We start from the raw sequence: 17,293 nt of genomic DNA on the forward strand, positions 1-17,293 counted from the left end.
AAGGTATAATAGCATTCTCTGATTATTTGCTAGTTAACCACAGTTGTGCCTATTAAAAAGCTTCTGATTTGTTGCTATTCTTTAATATTACCTCACTCATCTTTGCAATTAGCACTTGTTACTTTCTGTATGTATAAAAGACTTTAAAGGAAATTTTGTCTGGAAAATAATTATGCGTAATGTTTAGGGAAGTACAATCTAGTGACTTACCTTGGCTATTTATTTTTATTAAACAAGTCAAGCCAGAATATTAGCTTTGCATTCTCCTCTGAAAACTAGTAGTTGCTCTGCAGAGTAACTGCCAGGTCAGAGAGAGTTCAAGAAGATGTATTGTATCTGGGCACTGCCCTGAGTACCATCTGCCCATGTTAAATCACAATGATGAGTAGAATGTGTATGGAGCACCACTAATTTCTGTTTCACTAGAATTTCATGTCATCTCATGGTTATTATAATTGTCCAATTAGAGTTGATTAAATTGGATTATGGTTAGTGGGTCTGTGTCTGTCTCTTCATGCAGAGGGCTGGTTGGATGCATTCATCTGTTTCAGTGGTCTGTCTTCATGCTGAGAAAGGCAAACGTTCTGTTTGTATAGAAAAATCTTGGAGAGAAGGTGAAGATAGAAGGTTTAAATGTACTCATTGAAGTGATCATTTCCATATCATCTTTTAGTAAACTCACTGAGCACTGATTCCAATCTTACATATCTCTGGAAGAAAGTCACATTGGTTATGCAGCAGAAGACACTTACAAATAAATGACATGCTGTGGTTATGGAAAGAGAAATTCTAGGGCTTGTGTGATGTGAAGAAATAGCTCATTTCAAGGAACCATTCATAACAGATTCAAGGTCCTGTGAAGATGTGTAATAGCTTGAAGAGTGCCCAGACAGGGCACTTTCTGTCTTGCAGCCTGCTGCACATATCGTTATAAAGTTGTGATCGATGCTCACTGACTCACTTGTATGCAAATTGATTCTTTTTTTTTAATTTTATTTTATTTTATTTGAGAACATACTGTACAGAGGGGCTACAATGCATACATTTCTTACCAAGCATGCAAATTGATTCTTATACTTGAGAGGTGAATGGATGAGAAAAGGCATGTGCTCCCTCAATATGCCAATGAGCCTTTGAGCAATATCTGCCCAAGAAACCAGAGAAACATCGATGTTTAGAGAAGATTAAGGAGCACAAAACTTACCAGTTCCTGACATTCTCATTTAGGAAGGATGGTATTTCCATGTCATGCCAAGTCCTAGTGTATAGCTATGCATCGTGGTGACACAAGACAAGTGTGAGGTTTTCTGGGGCATCATCTAACCCCAAAGTTCTTTCTAGAATTATCTCTTGAACCAGAAAAAAGCAATCAGGGAAGAAACAGGGAGGGAAGAAGGAAGATTTTTCTGTCTTCTTCCAGTGGAGTCCTCTGTGGTGATCTATTTACCTCTATGCAACTCTCTTTAAGTATTGATCTTGACTCCTTGGCTCTCTCTCAAGAGAAAGAAATAAAAACCATTAATGTCATTTTTTCTGCCCAGTATTTCAAGACTGCATTATTTTGACCATTTAAAAAAAAAAACAAGAGCACCATCTTAAAACCAGCACTGAAGTGAATCAGAAATGAATAGTTTGTGTTTGGAGAGAAATGCTGAATTAAGTATTATAATAAAAAAAAATCATTTACCTCCTTCATTCCCTATGTTCTTTTCTACCACCTATTAAGCATACATTTATGTCCCCCCCAAAATATTTTCCTAAGATGTGTAGGTCAGTATTTTAGGTGTTTGGGGGAATAGGGTAAGCAACCTAGATAAATTTAAAATTTGCCCTTTATATTTATGTATATTAGCTACCATTCTTCAATAAAGTATTCTTAATGCCTTCTCTACCATCATTGTACTTAAGGCAGCTCCTTGTAAAGTATCTGGAAATGGATCATTATGAGAAGACATGTGGAAAGAGAAATTTCTTCTTATTCTTGCAGGATTTCTTTTTCAGTCATGGGGCTTGAACTCTGGGCTTGGGCATTGTCCCTCAGCTCTTCAACTCAAAGCTAGCACTCTACCACTTGAGCCACAGTGCCACTTACGTTTTCTAGTGGTTTATTGGAGATAAGATAAGGACTTTTCTGTCTGGGCTGGCTTTGAACCTCGAGGATCTCAGCCTCCTGAGTAGCTAGGATTCCAGGCATGCGCCACCAGTGCCCAGCTTTCTTTCAGAATTTTAAAAACCTAACAGGGATTCAGATGGGTTACCCTGACGTTAAAACATAGAACATGATACTGACCTTTAACCATTCAAGAAGCAACTTGTTAAACTGAGGCAGAAGTGAGGTGTGTTCTCTCCCAGCCTCTGCTCAGTCCACTGAAAAGGCAGATTTGATGATATTGGACTGCTTACAGCTAAAATAATTATACTATGGGATAACATCATCTCTGTGCCTGCACAGAAGTCAACTTATTTTTCAATCAAATGAAGCTTATTTCTTGGGCATGTGATAAGGAGAGACATTAAATAATAATTGTCAAACAGAACAAAAATTCTAAGTGTGTTGGTACTGGGCCTATCTCTTTGCTGACAATACTCCGAGTAGATTCAGCAGGCATGCCAAAAAATCAAAACAGTCCTTTCCTCTTTGGAAGGCAGTTGCTTTCAGTTGGATAGATTTCACTCATTTTCTCAGGGCAAGATTTTGAAAATTCTGTCTTTGGAAACCAAAAGACTACATGGCAGAATTGGCTACATCTTTTGCTTTAAAATGCAGACTTTCTTTGTGGTTAATGTATTTGTTGTGATAAAGTATTTGAACGGAAATCCTCACAATAATTTGGGGGAAGGATAAAGACTGTTTTAAAATATGCCAACCCATTCATTTTGTACCTTAGAATTTGCCTTATTTTGAATGAGGAGAGACTAATAATTTTTCATAAGAATATATGTTTACTTTCTCAAAGATAATTCTTTAATTTTTTTTTTTTACATTTTAAGAGGGATTGAACACCAATCTCTGACCGTAACCGTTTCCCAAAACAAATCAATGTGTATTAATTTGGAGTCTCTCATTTAGTTAAAACTCCCAATTTGGTCAGCATCCGGGCAAATATCTCTTAAGTTCTATTTCCGTAGATGGTGACACTGCCCTTTACAGGTTAATTTCCCCATCGTTTCCAATTGCTTCAGCTTATATGCATCATTACTGGAAAGCAGGGCCCTGCTTAGTCTGATAAGCAGTTCTCTTTCCTGAGGTTTGTATTTTGTGTGGTAGGTCAGGGAGGAGAAGGAAAAAGTGGGCCTGCCAAATTGTGATGAGCGTTCGTTACTGTGGGGCTCCTTCCAAAAAGGGCTTGTAACACTGTGTACAGTCTTGTAGCCCAGCTGTGTGGAGCATTGATTGCTTCTGCCTAGAGCAGGGATACTGTCAAGTTGCTCTGTGAGTTGAGTCATCTATTGACAAAGAGCTACCAGCCCGCAGATAATGCTGTGCGGAGCTGCTCGCGCTGCTCCTGCTGCTCCCACGATGTGCTGCTTATAGCAGCTGTCAAAAAGACTGAGGGATCCACGGGGGAAAAGAGACTTTTTACAACTGCCTGGAAGAAAGGGGTGTGAGGCACGAGACATTTTTGTGTGTAGAAAGAGCTGACCAAAGGGAAGAGTAGGGATCAGAGCAGCATGAATGCATACCTCACCAAGCAACACAGCTGCGGCCGGGGGTCTGAAGGGATGGATGCCGGCAGGAGCGCGCCCACCCTGCTCAGGGATGGCCCCTGCGCCTGTGGCTCGCAGAGGACCCCTCAGGGACTCGGGTACAGTTCTCAAACCATGCCTTCCTCGGGATCTGGGGGCCCAGCTTCCAACAGGACCAAGCTGGTCACCTTGTGGGACAGTGTGCGGAAAAGCCCCCACAAGACAAGCGTCAAGGGCAAGGGGACTTGTGGGGACCATTGTACCTGCCCACAGGGTTGGTTCAGCCCTGCACAGGTGAGCTTTTTCTTTCTAACTTTCCCCTGAGTAACCTAAGAAAGTTGTGTAAGGTTAGGATGGTGTGGAAACTTGACTGAGTCCTTTTGCCTCCTCCTGACTGGATGTGCCTGTTTGGAAAATGGGAGGACAGAAACTGAAAATCTGCATTGTTCACACGTGTCTGTGGCTTTTCACTTCCAGGTGGCCTGGGGTGGGGTAAGGATGCTGCACGCAGTATCTTTCGGTGACTTTTCCCCAAGTTAAACTTCTCTCTCATCCTCAGATGACTTGATTTTTGTTTCTTTCTTGCATCATAATCTTTTAGTAGGACTTTTCCTTACAATCATGACTAACAGTTCTATTAAAATTAGTATTATTTTGAGCTGTAGAAAGAAAATGATGGTTAATCAAATATATGTTATTTCTTTAAATGTGGATGATAGAACAGAATGAATCATAACAAATACTCTTCGAGTACCTTTTAAAATAGGTATATAGTTTCAGCTCTGAAACAGAAAATAGTATCTTAAATAATTATATTGAACAGCAAAATATAGTAAATATTTTTGAAGATTAAAGGAATAATTGAGAGCAAGGTACAGGGCGATTACATTTGATAAAATAATGAAGCATTCTGTTTAGTTGTAGAGAAGCAATAAGATTATGTGAAAACTCTCTAATAGTCCATTTCTAAGGCATATATACACATTTATTCAATTTTATTCCTAAACTGTTCTTCTTCTATAACTACTAGCATTTTACCAGAAATAAAATTGCAAGATTTTTTTTCTTGTTTCCATTCAAAGGAGAGCAAACAACTTCCTGCAAGTGCTACAAATATACATAAAATGCACCTGTAGTTTTTGCCATAAATACAGAGCAATGACTGTCCTTAACTATGCTTTTGAAAGAAAAGTGCTGGGCTTGTAGAAATATTCCCATTTTTGCTGTTTTCTGCATAATTGAAAAGTGAGTATTGATCATGAATAAAATCTGATTAACTCTGAGAGGTGTAAAGGACATTTTAATTTTAGTAATAGTTTTTAGAAAGTACTTCCAATGATGTCATATATCTTTATCTCTTAATACAGTTACATAGATATGGTCATGTGTGTATGGCTTTTATTCATGAAAATGAAATTATAAGCTTTGCTTAGAGAAATAGAGCATCTCACTATCTTGATCTATAAGCTAGCTTAGCTTGAAATGGAGCTCTGCATTGAGAAATGAAATTTTTCCTTAAAGTTAACAGATTTCAAACTAAAAAATAATTCTTAAAATTATGAATATTCTATGTACTTTTAAACAAATACAGTAGTTTGAGTTTAATTTCCTTAACCCATATTGTTATGTTGATTACACTAACTGTTCAGAATTCACATAGTCTAGGAAGACAAACTTACTAACATCCAGCATATGTGGAGATTTATTTATTTTTGCGCAGAGAAAACAAACTTGCTGTGTATCATTCTTCTTACATAAGATGTAATGTATTTTCCTTTTATAAATAATAACTTCTCAACCCCAAATCTCTAATAATTGTAATCATATTATGAAAAGAATCTTGATAGATCTTTTAATGGAAGGAAACTTTTTTCTTCCCCCATTGTTAACTAAATCAGCCCCCTACTTGCTTCAAATTTATAGCCATTTAATATTTAAAGGATCACTGTAGCACTGACAGAGATCTAATTACATATGAACAGGCAATAAATAGAGGCAGCCCAATATCCCCTTACATATATAATCTATATCTATCTATCTATCTATCTATCTATCTAGCGATATATATAAGGTATGCATATATAAAGATATATCTATAGATACAGATATATGTGGGTGTTTATATATGTATATACACACATATATATGTATATATTTCTCTCATTCACATATACTTTATGCCTTCAAACATCCAAGAATTTTAAAGTTTTTAATGAGACATTCTTTCCACACCTAAACATTTCCTCCACTCTTTCTCAGCCCAGATCCATAGAAGTACCATGCTAGATAGATTAACCTGTCTCTTCCCCAGGCTTCTTGATCAAAATACATCACATTGAATAATTTCAGTATGTTTATACAAAGATGTGCATGCATTTTATACCTAATTACTATGGTAACACACTTCATTTGTATTTTAAGTATATGTACATGGATACATTCATAAATTCATCCAGATATAAAAATTAAAATTCTGAATTACTCTTAATTCCTCACTGGGGAAAATATTAGCTAATTTTTTCAACGGCTGTTTTATTCACTTCATATAAATTATTTCTCCATAAGTAGCAAATTTCCATAACTTCCAGTGGGTGCTCAAAAATACCAATATAGATGCATTTCTGTATCTTTACCTATCATGTGCCTGTGGCATACATTAAATAATGTAACTTTGCAGATATATGTAAGCATATGTAAGCATGTCACAAATGAAAAGTTTGTGTATACATGCCTGTGTCTGTTAGAACTAAACCTGTCTTGATATTTTTCTACTCTTGGTCTACACTATATTCTGTAAAATGTTACAAAATCAAAGATGAGTGCTAACGTCTATATTAGAGTCCCTGATAAAGCCTGTGTTCGAATAGCCAAAGGTCCACATGTAGTACAGAATGTGCTTTAGGGGTGGCAAGTGTCTGGGAGTGGGCTCTTTCCCACTTGCTGTAATACTTGCTGTATTACATGGAAACATGCAGTGTGATTTCCGGTTGCTATAATAGAAGCCCATGGTAATGATTTGACTTCCTCCCAAGGCTCTTTGCCAAGCTCCTGTTATTTGGGGTGCTGCGCACTAAACAGGACTCTATCATTATGTTGTTCTTTAGTTGATCTGTAAAAAGCAGTTTCTGTCTCATCTCAAATAAGTGTACAATCCATTTCGATCTGCAGAATTAATAGAACCATGAACATAGATCAGAAAATGGAAAATCGTAGTGTGCAGAAGTGAATCCTGTGACATATATGTAGGATAGCATTTTAGATTGCCCTTGGGAAAGAACACATCCATCTTTGCCTATGTGACATTCCTTCCCATGTGATCCCGGGGAGGAAGCATAGAACGGTGAGGAGGGAGGAGATCAGAGGTATATGTAATTTTTTCTTCACTCATTCCTCAACTATCATGTTGGAGTGTGTAATCTATACCAGGTTTTGTGGAAACAAAGTACAGCTCAACAAAGTTTGATCTTCCAGTCTACAATGGCCTAGAGCTTTTTAACACATGTTTTGAGATATACACAGAAATATACATCACAGTGTAGAAGTGAAGTGAAGTTCCAGAAGATGCTGTGGACACTTTAGTAATTTACATACTTTGGCTCCAGATGAACCACAAAGATCCGATTGCAAACAATTTTTAGATAGGGAATGGCGGATGACCTGGATCAAATTATATTATACACACGGGTGGACATATCAAAATGAAGTCATTTATACAACTAATATTCACTAACAATTAAAGAGAGGAAAAGGAGTGTATCTCTTTAGGTCTATATTTTCTGGTTTGTAAAATATTGTTAAATATTGTACTTACCTCAAAGGGTTAAGTGAAGAATGATCTATCATAATGCATGTATAGAACTTAAAAATGATTTTCGTGTAGTAGGGCTTCAAAAATGTTTGTGGAATGAATAAATGAATGAATGGATGAGAATAAACCCACAGTAAAAGCTGGCAGTTCTTCATCTATTCCTTTACTCATTATTCTTGACTAGCTGGGAAGAGAACGATAATGAATCCAAGGGCTGCATAGAGGTGATATTCTTTGAACTAAATTGGATCGAAAAAGTTACGATGTATTTACTAATTGGATAAAAAGAAACATCTTGGAGTGGAACTGTATGGGACAGTGGACCCTGCAGGGAAGGTTGATGATGACAGGAGTCTGGAGGGTAGATGGACTGACAGCCTGATGGTTACCAGCTGGTGGATGGGACATTTTAGCACCTGCTTTGACACTCTCTATGTGCTATGATTCTTCTTCAATGAGCCCTTCTCAGCTTCAGTTTCTCTAAGATCACTGAGTTTCTCAAATAAAATCACAAACCTCTTGCAATACTAATATTCTGTGAGTCTGTCAACAGATACACATTAATTAATTTGTTTTTCAAGCTGGAGAGGATTTATGCCACACAATCCTAAATTTGAACTTCATATCTCTGGGTGACCTCATTCATTTAACTTCTCTTCAGTTTGCTTTTCCCTTCTGTAACACTTGGGATAAGAAATTTGTGTAGCAGGAAAATTTGATAAGAATTGGAAACAGTCATATAAACATTATACCATGGCACACAGAACACAATTGTGTACAGAAGCAAATTATATTTATTATTACCAGTAATAATCCAATTTTATTTTTTAACTGGAAGGACATATGATCCAGCAAATTAGTCACCTGCATTGTGCGCTTTCATAGGCATTTCTGGTTTGTTCATGGGATTCTTTTATAGCTTCATTATAATGATAAAGGTTAAGCTAGGCAACTGTCCAGAAACTTTTGGCATAATACCATGATGCTGATGCTGAGGTGACCTTTTGTCCTTCAGAGTTTTCAGAGATTTACAACTGCCTGAGTACACACACACACACACACACACACACACACACACACACACACACACACACACCAAAGTAAGATAGAATTGCCTTAATGAAGTAGTATCCTCTTAGTTTATATTAACTAATAAGGGGCTATTAGATTTTTTCAGTAAGATTCCAAGGGAAAAAATTGCATTTTAAGTTTTTAGCGCAGTTCAGTGAACACATCAATCCAGAAAAGCAGTTTATAGCAACTGGAAAGCAAAAGATTTTAGTCTAAGTAGGTTTCAGATCTAGATTGAAATCCCAAACTCCATTTATGCTCAGAGAAAGATGTGACACTTCTTTAAACATTCTGCCTGCTGCCAGGTGCCAGTGGCTCACACCTGTAATCCTAGCTACTCAGGAGGCTGAGATCTTAGGATCTCGGTTCAAAGCCAGCCCTGGCAGGAAAGTCCATGAAACTCTTATCTCCAATAAATTACTAGAAAACCGGAAGTGGCGCTGTGGCTCAAGCAGTATAGCGCTCTTGCCTTGAGCTGAAGAGCTGAGGGACAGCGCCCAAGCCCAGAGTTCAAGCCCCACGACTAACAAACAACAACAAAAACATTCTGCCTTCTTTGACCGTTATCTTAAAAAAAAACCCACAAACAACAACAACAACAACAACAACAAAAAGACAACCCTATTGTTACCAAGCAGGAGTAAGACTTTTACAGTTTCTAGGAAACACCAGTAATACCAGGGGTAAGGAAAACTGAAGTTACAGAAAAATTAAAGTTCTAAGCATTTCTGTGGCAGACCTGAATCCATGTAGTTGGGATCTTGGCACCCACAGTACTAGATGCTGCCATCAGAAGAGCATTCTCACTAGAACTGAGAAAGGATACACAAAACAGAGGGCAGAAAGAAAAAGAAAAAAGCAAAAGTGAACTCAAAATGTCTACAACGCCCAGGCACTGGTGGCTCAGGCCTATAATCCTAGCTATGCAGGAGGCTGAGAACTGAGGATCATGGTTCAAAGCCAGCCCAGGCAGCAAAGTCCATGAGACATTATCTCCAATAACCCACCAGAAAACCAGAAGTGGTGCTGTGGCTCAAGTGGTAGAGTGCTAGCCTTGAACTGAAGAGGTGAGGCACAGCACCCAGTCCAGAGTTCAAGCCCTATGACCAAGATAAAGAAAAAGAAAAAACAAGTCTACAATGTGTGGGGCACTGCGTTCGTGCATTTATAGTTCATCTGTCCTTAAGTTTCCCCAATAACACTCACAAAAGCCTGTTATAGAATACCCACATTGCAGATGTTGAAACTGAGGCCAGCAGAAACTTGCCTGCAGTCACATTACTGTAGAAGGCAGAATTACTAAATGTAATCTCATAGGACTCCCTATTCTTCTCACTGTGTCTTATTAAAGGGCTGTTTTGAAGTAACCTAGGAGGTAGAATGCCACCCTACCACCTCTCACACCAGAGACCACCATGATTTTATCATCTAACTGGAACTTCTTTAAGGGATTAGAATATTTCACATGAAATACTCATTTCAAATGGCACCTCACAGTAGTATGTTCAATTTTCCATAATTTTGGATGATATTTTGGTTTCAGTAATACTAAGTATCAGAACCCCAGAGGATGCCTTCTCTTTCTCAAGGTTAAGAGCTATGCTGATTTGATCAATGGTTGAAGTTTATTCCTACAGTGTTACCACAATAAGATACACATAGAAAGAACCCATTATCTGTAATATTTCCAGGTTGCATTCATCCATACGCAATACATATGGTAAGGAATTGAGAACTATATATTACAAATTATATATATGTATATATATACATACATACATACATTTATACACAAAATAAATAGAAACGTATAGAGTTACTGTCTTTCGTTCAAGAGCATCAGCTCACTTTGCTCCTTATTTGGGAATCTCTCAGGTAGGTAGAATCAAATACCATTAGGAATCAAATAGCTCTCTTGGCTACCACTATCTCCATCATCCACTCTCTTCTCATTACTAATATCATTTCATTAGTTAGAAATCCATTTTTATTCTCTATTTTCTATCTTGTCTCATTCTTTTAATCCTTGAAGATATCTAAATGTCTTATAATTATGTCAGAAGTGGGTTTTCAAAAGGAAAAACTGGTCTAGGAAATATCACTGATTGATGCAGTGGCAAGAATTGGGGCATGTCTCTAGACTCAGACCTTTTGTTAATCTCGCACCCCAAACCCTATGTACTCATCTCCATGAAAAATGATAACTGCCAGAAAATTATCAAGCAATGTAAATTGTTTAGTTCCATGCCAAAACAAACAAACAAGCAAACAAACACATTCTAGCCTAAGTTTTATAAAGAATGAAGACCGGTGATCCTCAAGGACAGTGGAGAGAAGAAAGCAACCAGAAGACATTGTAGCCTTCCGTATTGAGAATGATTATGAGCAGGGACCAGGGTTGCCATATGCACTATGATAGGCAGAGCTGTTCTGAACCACGAAGTATTGCTCTATCAGCATAGTCTAACTGATCGCATCACACACCACACACCATATTTGCGAAGAGTAACCAAAACAAAAAAAATGATCAGCCAAGCATGATATTAACTCAGTTTTACAAACAAATGCAAAGTATTTTTTCCAAGGATTTATTAATCATTCAATTGTGTAGGAACGCAATTCTCTCATTTTTTTTGTCCCTCAGCTCTTCAGCTCAAGGCTAGAGCTCTACCACTCGAGCCACAGCACCACTTCCAGCTTTTTTCTTTTTGCTTATGTGGTGCTGAGGAATCAAACCCAGGGCCTCATGCATGCAAGGCAAGTACTCTACCACTGAGCCACCTTCCCAGCCCCAGGAATGAAATTCTTGTGTAAACTGTTTGACAATTTTACTTTATTCTGTTAGCAATACTTGCTACTCAGTTTATTGTTACTCTGATCCTTATATCAATACTCGTCATCCTTGGGCCCTTGATAACTCTTTGTTGTATTGGTCTATACAGGAAGATTTCATCTGCAAATGTCTAATTGAATGAATTTGAGGTTTTCTTTGTATTGCCTTTTAAATTTTATTTTGAATTTTGTTTTAACTTACAAGCAGTAATTATATATACTTGTGATATTCCAACACACACACACACATATATGGACTGACAAGCTAAGGCTAATTAATCATCTCAAACATTTATCATTTTTCTGGTGAGAACATTTATAATCCACTTTTTTTCATTTCATACAGAAGGCATTGTCATTAGCTCTAGTGAGAGAGTCAAAGGATCTAAAACCAAATAGTTTAAATGGGAACATAATATTCTAGGATCTCACAAAATGAAGTGATTCATTTGATTCTCATACTAGATATTAACTTTTAAAGCTTCTTAAAACAAAATATGTGCTTATTTTGTGAAAATTACTTAATACTGCGTATTTTATAGTTGATGTTTTCAATATTCTGATATAGTCCCAGAGATATGTAAATGAAACTTTGCTATAAATGCTGAGGTTGCTTGGTTTAATTCATGCCTACCTTTCTATTTTTGTTCATTTTCTATCTTTATTTTGAATTTTGAAGTACTAGAAATAAAAGCAAGACTTTTATGTGAGAGATAATTCCAAACAGAGATATAGGAGTCTCATAGGCTTTCCTGCCCAGGTTGGCTTCAAACCAGGACCATCGGATCTGACACTTGACTTGCCAGGATTATAGGTATGGGCCTCTGGTACTCAGCTTCCACTGCTTTCATTGTTTGTTTTTGATACAAGGTTTTACTTTTTACCCAGGTGCATGCCTGGAATGTGACCCACCTATTTTAGGCTTTCCATCATTACCAAGGTAAGAGGCCTTTGTTACTGCATCAAGTTTCCCTTTGTTGCGGTGGAGTCTTGTAGACTTTTTTGTCATGGCTGACCTGGAATTGTGAAACTCCGAATCTCAGCTCTCAAGAAGACTGACATTCAACCATACCCAGCTAGGGTCTGAGAAGATGTCTTCTGAACTTTTATGCCCTCGTTGGCTTTTCACCATGATCCTCCCATTTTTAACCTCTGAGTAGCAAGGTTTATAGACGTGAGCCACTGATGTCCCAGCTTGTTTATTTTTATTCCACTGATACACAGAAACATAAAAGTTGTGCCTGTTTAGATGTAAACATCTGTTTCAATGCAAGTCTATATTGTATGGTTCTTAAGTCAGTGTGAACTCCTCAAATATATGCCTTATATAAAACAGGGATTATTTGACACTAAACTAGAAAATAAAGCCTAGTTTATTTGCATAGGTACCACACTCTTCTTCATAATCTCTTATCATACACAATTTGTGTGTGACTACTTGTTCTAATCCAAGATTCCAAGTATATCTGCTTTTTCATTTTCCTGTGATTCTTATAATAAATGATATTGGGTTTCTTTATTTAACTTAAATCCAACAGTTTTTCATTATGAGAACACATAAACACTTAGTTATTTTGTTATATCAGTTAATATATTTAAGCTTAAATTGTTACACTGAAGCTGCATGATTTAATCTAGTATAGGTTCTGTTTTCTCCTTTTAACTTCAGTTAAAATGCTATAAAATAAATTAAATGTACATATTTGTATTATCTGTGAATGTCATTTAAAATGGAAAAGCAAGGTGTTATTAAATATTCATGATAGAATGGAAAGATTATTTTTCTGATAGAGTTGAATGACTGATTTGATCATTTGATGTTGTTGTTAGGTGTGTGTGTGTGTGTGTGTGTGTGTGTGTGTGTGTGTGTGTGTGTGTGTGTGTGTGTGTGTGTGTGTGTGTGTGTGTGTGTGTGTGTGTGTGTGTGTGTGTGTGTGTGTGTGTGTGTAGTTTGACTTTCAAATAGCTGAGGAGTCCCCAAATTATTGCTTGAAGACTAAATTCAGTTTGACTGTTCTCTATTTTGGTATAGCTGGTGAATTGTAATGATTTGTTTTATTTTTTAATTGAAGAGAGTCAAGAGACTAATAATAGATCAAACATGAAAATTATGTGAAATTTATAAATAATATTATACATAATATATATTACTCATAGACAGCAGATACAACCATAACAAATTTACTGAGCTGAGCCCACTCCATTTATTTTGTTGTTGTTGTTGGTCATGGGGCTTGAAGTCCAGGCCTGGGTGCTGTTTCTGAGCAATTCAGCTCCAGACAAGCATGCTACTACTTGAGCCACAGCCCCATTTCCTGCTTTCTGGTGACTAATTGGACATAAGAGTCTCATACTCTTTCCTGCCCAGGCTGGTTTTGAACCACAATCCTCAGATCTCAGCCTCCTTAGTACCTAGGATTACAGGCATGAGCCACTGTTGCCTGGCCCCACTCCATTCTTTACACATTGTCTGCAGCTATTTAAGGTGTCACACTGGCAGAGTTGAGTAGTCACAAGAGAGCTTGTAAGGCTCAGAAGACCTGAGGTATTTATTGTACCACCCTTTATAGAAGAGTGGTTTGGCTTCTGCACCTGGACCATCAGAATTTCATTTTCTAATGATGGGCTGCCTCTGCTTCTTTCCATCCAATGAAGCCTGTCCTACATTGTAAGTCTTGGTCCAAGCACATCGTTCACTTTCATCCTTTTAGCTCTCAAAAGCTCTCCTTTTCCTGGCACGACAGCATCCTGCACAATTATGGAATTGCCTTACTGCATTGTGGTTATTTGTTACACGGTATTAGAGAATGTGACATTCTTCATATCCCTAGCAGAGAGCTTAACTGTCTAGCTGTCTGACTACTCCTTGTGACAAGTCTTATAGTATTGCTATGTCTTATAGTGTCACTGTGGACACGGGCCCAGATTTCTCAGCTACAGTCTTACCTCTGAAGGTATATTGTACCTCATGTGCCTTTATAAGTAACTTGTGCAATTTAATTATCAGCTGTCAGTTATAGATAAATCTTCAGATTTATCTGAGCCCAATCTTATCTGTATTAGTTTATCCTTGTTTTCTTGGTACTCTGCCTAAAAGTGGGTCAATAAATAGGTTTTTATTTCTAGTTGACTACCAGCATAGGGCTTTATATATATGGCATTTAATGAGCTTTGACCTTGCTTTGTTATTATTACTAACTATGTCTTAGGATTTAGAATGACACCTTCTATTCCCATAGTAGCCCTATTTAATAACAAGCATATTGTCTTAAAAAATTGTGTTAAAAAATTATTGTCAAGGTGATTTACAGAGGGTTACAGTTACATATGTAAGGTAATGAGTACATTTCTTGTCAGACATTGTTACGCCTCCCTCATTTTTCTCCCATTTTTCCTTCCCTCCAATCCCCCCCCCCCAAGTTGTAAAGTTCATTTCCAACATATTGTCCTGTGAGTATCGCTGTTGCATTGGTTCGCCCTTTGTCCTAAGAGATTTATTCTTTTCCTTCTATTTGTTTTGTTTTCAGCTTGACTCAGATTCTTATTCTTTACTGTGGTGCTCATAAAATATTTAGAATCACTACTCAGAAATTAAGTTTCACACTCAAGTGGGCCATGCTATATTTTGAGAGAATAATAACAAATGTCTCCTGTTACACTGCTTTATTCTCTAATTTAGGAGATATTTATTCTCAGGAAAATGGAAAGAATATCAAATATTTTAGAATTAATTTCTGTATAATTTATTGTAGACTACCTGTTTTTCTCCATCAATTTCATAGTTAGGGGTAATGCTCAAAGTATAGTATTTACCACCGCTGCATTGAAGATTCATGACTGAAAATATTTGTATTTTACTCATATGCAATAGCTACTGGTTTTCATAGATGATTACATTTTGTTATAGTTATTTTGCCACAACTTATTATCCTCCAAAGCTCATTTTATATACTAACTCTAGAACCTGGCTGTGTTTGCATACTGACCTTCCACTTGTTGAATCTATATTATTCACTTATACATTTTATTTGCTTATTTTATTCACTTTTATTTTTATTGTGTGTAGTTACAATTGTTTAAAATTCTTTTCTAATTTGTTCTATTTTTTAAGATAAAAAGAAAAACAATCCACTTAGTTAAAGCAAGCATTTTGCTATTAAAATAATTTTCTTATTCAGTTTTCGATGGAGAAATAACTCAAGCATCAAGTAAAGATACTATACACTAAAGATATAGTTTCAAAGCTAAAACTCACTTGTAATTCCATGGATAGTTTACCACTGTTAAGATTTAGATACCTTATGTAGCCCTTTTGTTTTCCCTACATATATGTCTATAGTAAAAATATTTTGTTATGCTCATAAATGTAGTTACAAATAGTATTGCTTCTGCTAAATGAGAAGTTAGTAGTGTAAAACTATTACTTTTCATTATTTAATATTATATTGTGAGCATTCTCTTAATTAGTAAATTATTTATCTAATTGGTATAATTTTATGACTGTCAAATCTTTTTCCTTCCAAGTCTATATGATTGGATATATGAGTTATCTTTAGTCTGTTTTCTTATTACAATGAATAATACTAAACATTTGACCACATATTCCATGAAGGATATATTTTAGTAAAAGGAATGACTAAATGACATTCTCACATAAAAATAAGCCATTCTAACCAATCGAAAAAACAGACTAATTGTCCCATAGAACTTAGAATTAATTGCCAAATGGTTTCTAATTAGGTTTACAAACTTATAATTCTGCCATTCTGGAGTGTATGAACATGCCCTTCCTCATATACTCTTTATGGTTTTACCTTTATAAAATTCTGTATGAATTTGTTACAAATTACATGTTTGATAATTTAGTGTTTCATTAGTTAAATAGGGAAATATTTTTCTGTGGTTAAAGAAAATTAAGCTACTCTTCTAGTATCGTCTATAATACATTCTACAGTAGTAACAATTATAATCAGTTAGGAATTTCACATACTAACTAGGTGATAGAAAAGATGGATGAATGAATATGTAAATATGAGAATAATTCCTGTTTAAAAATTCTAGTAAGCAAAAATTTCACTTATACTACATCTAGCGGGGTAGTTCTTAATTGTTCTTAAGAGTGATTTATTCCTCTATCTGGCCTGGTACTGTAGCATTCTTCCTTGTGTCTGCTCTGGCAGGAAAAATAGCTGAATGCTCTTTTTCTTACCCATGTGTAGTTGAGAAAGTTTGAATCAAATGACGGATTCAAAAGTAATTAGTATAACAGACAGACATATGCAATCTATCTCCTTATCTGTTTAGACAGATTATTGAAGAGTGGAATATGAGTATAAAATTCACATTGAGTCTGAGAGGAAGTGATGAATATGGAAAAATATAATAGAGTTGTCTTGACTATTTTATTTTATTTGTGAAGTTTGTATATAGATATATTCAAGGATGGGTTTGTGTCTATATGTCTGAAGATGCAAGAAATCTGTTCATAAAATAAAAAACTGTAATATTTTAGAATGGTGAAATTTTAGCCTTTAACAGCATGCTATCATATTGTAGATGTCAATATTAGTGTAAAACTTATAGATGGAACAACTCTCTTCATTCTTCTTGTCAAAGATGATAGCCTGTGGTCATTCTAAAGAGAGAAATAGCCAATAACTCCACAATCCAATGACAGCCTGCTTTCTAGGACAGAAGAAAACATAATTTTCAAAAGAATGAGTGGAAAGACAATAGTTGAATGGGTTCAAATTTCTAAGCAATCCAAAGACAGAGGCTTTGGGGAATTTTTTCAAAAGACCACCATAATTGAGGGTATCCTGAAAGCATGTAACTGCTACTTTTCCTGCAATTGAATTAAAAACAAGCATAATAATTGTCATGCTACTGCTGTTC

At 36.2% G+C, this 17,293-nt stretch overlaps 1 protein-coding gene across 26 annotated transcripts in view; it reads left to right on the plus strand.

The window, feature by feature from the left end:
- Positions 1-17,293, plus strand: part of Dlg2 (discs large MAGUK scaffold protein 2) — a 2,075,786-nt gene that overhangs the window by 1,251,804 nt on the left and 806,689 nt on the right. For 4 of the 26 annotated variants that reach the window (XM_070034869.1, XM_070034874.1, XM_070034881.1 and 1 more), the window contains exon 1: positions 3,512-3,981. The exons of the other annotated variants lie outside the window; for them this stretch is intronic. In XM_070034869.1, coding sequence (XP_069890970.1) covers positions 3,673-3,981 — 309 coding nt within the window. In that variant the 5' untranslated portion in view covers positions 3,512-3,672. Of the gene's footprint in view, positions 1-3,511; positions 3,982-17,293 lie in introns of those variants that run through there. 26 annotated transcript variants of the gene reach the window in all.

This window comes from Dipodomys merriami, unplaced genomic scaffold (assembly GCF_024711535.1).
Source record: "Dipodomys merriami isolate MVZ:Mamm:240054 unplaced genomic scaffold, mDipMer1.0.p SCAF_25, whole genome shotgun sequence".
In the NCBI taxonomy this organism is placed as follows: Eukaryota; Metazoa; Chordata; class Mammalia; order Rodentia; family Heteromyidae; genus Dipodomys; species Dipodomys merriami.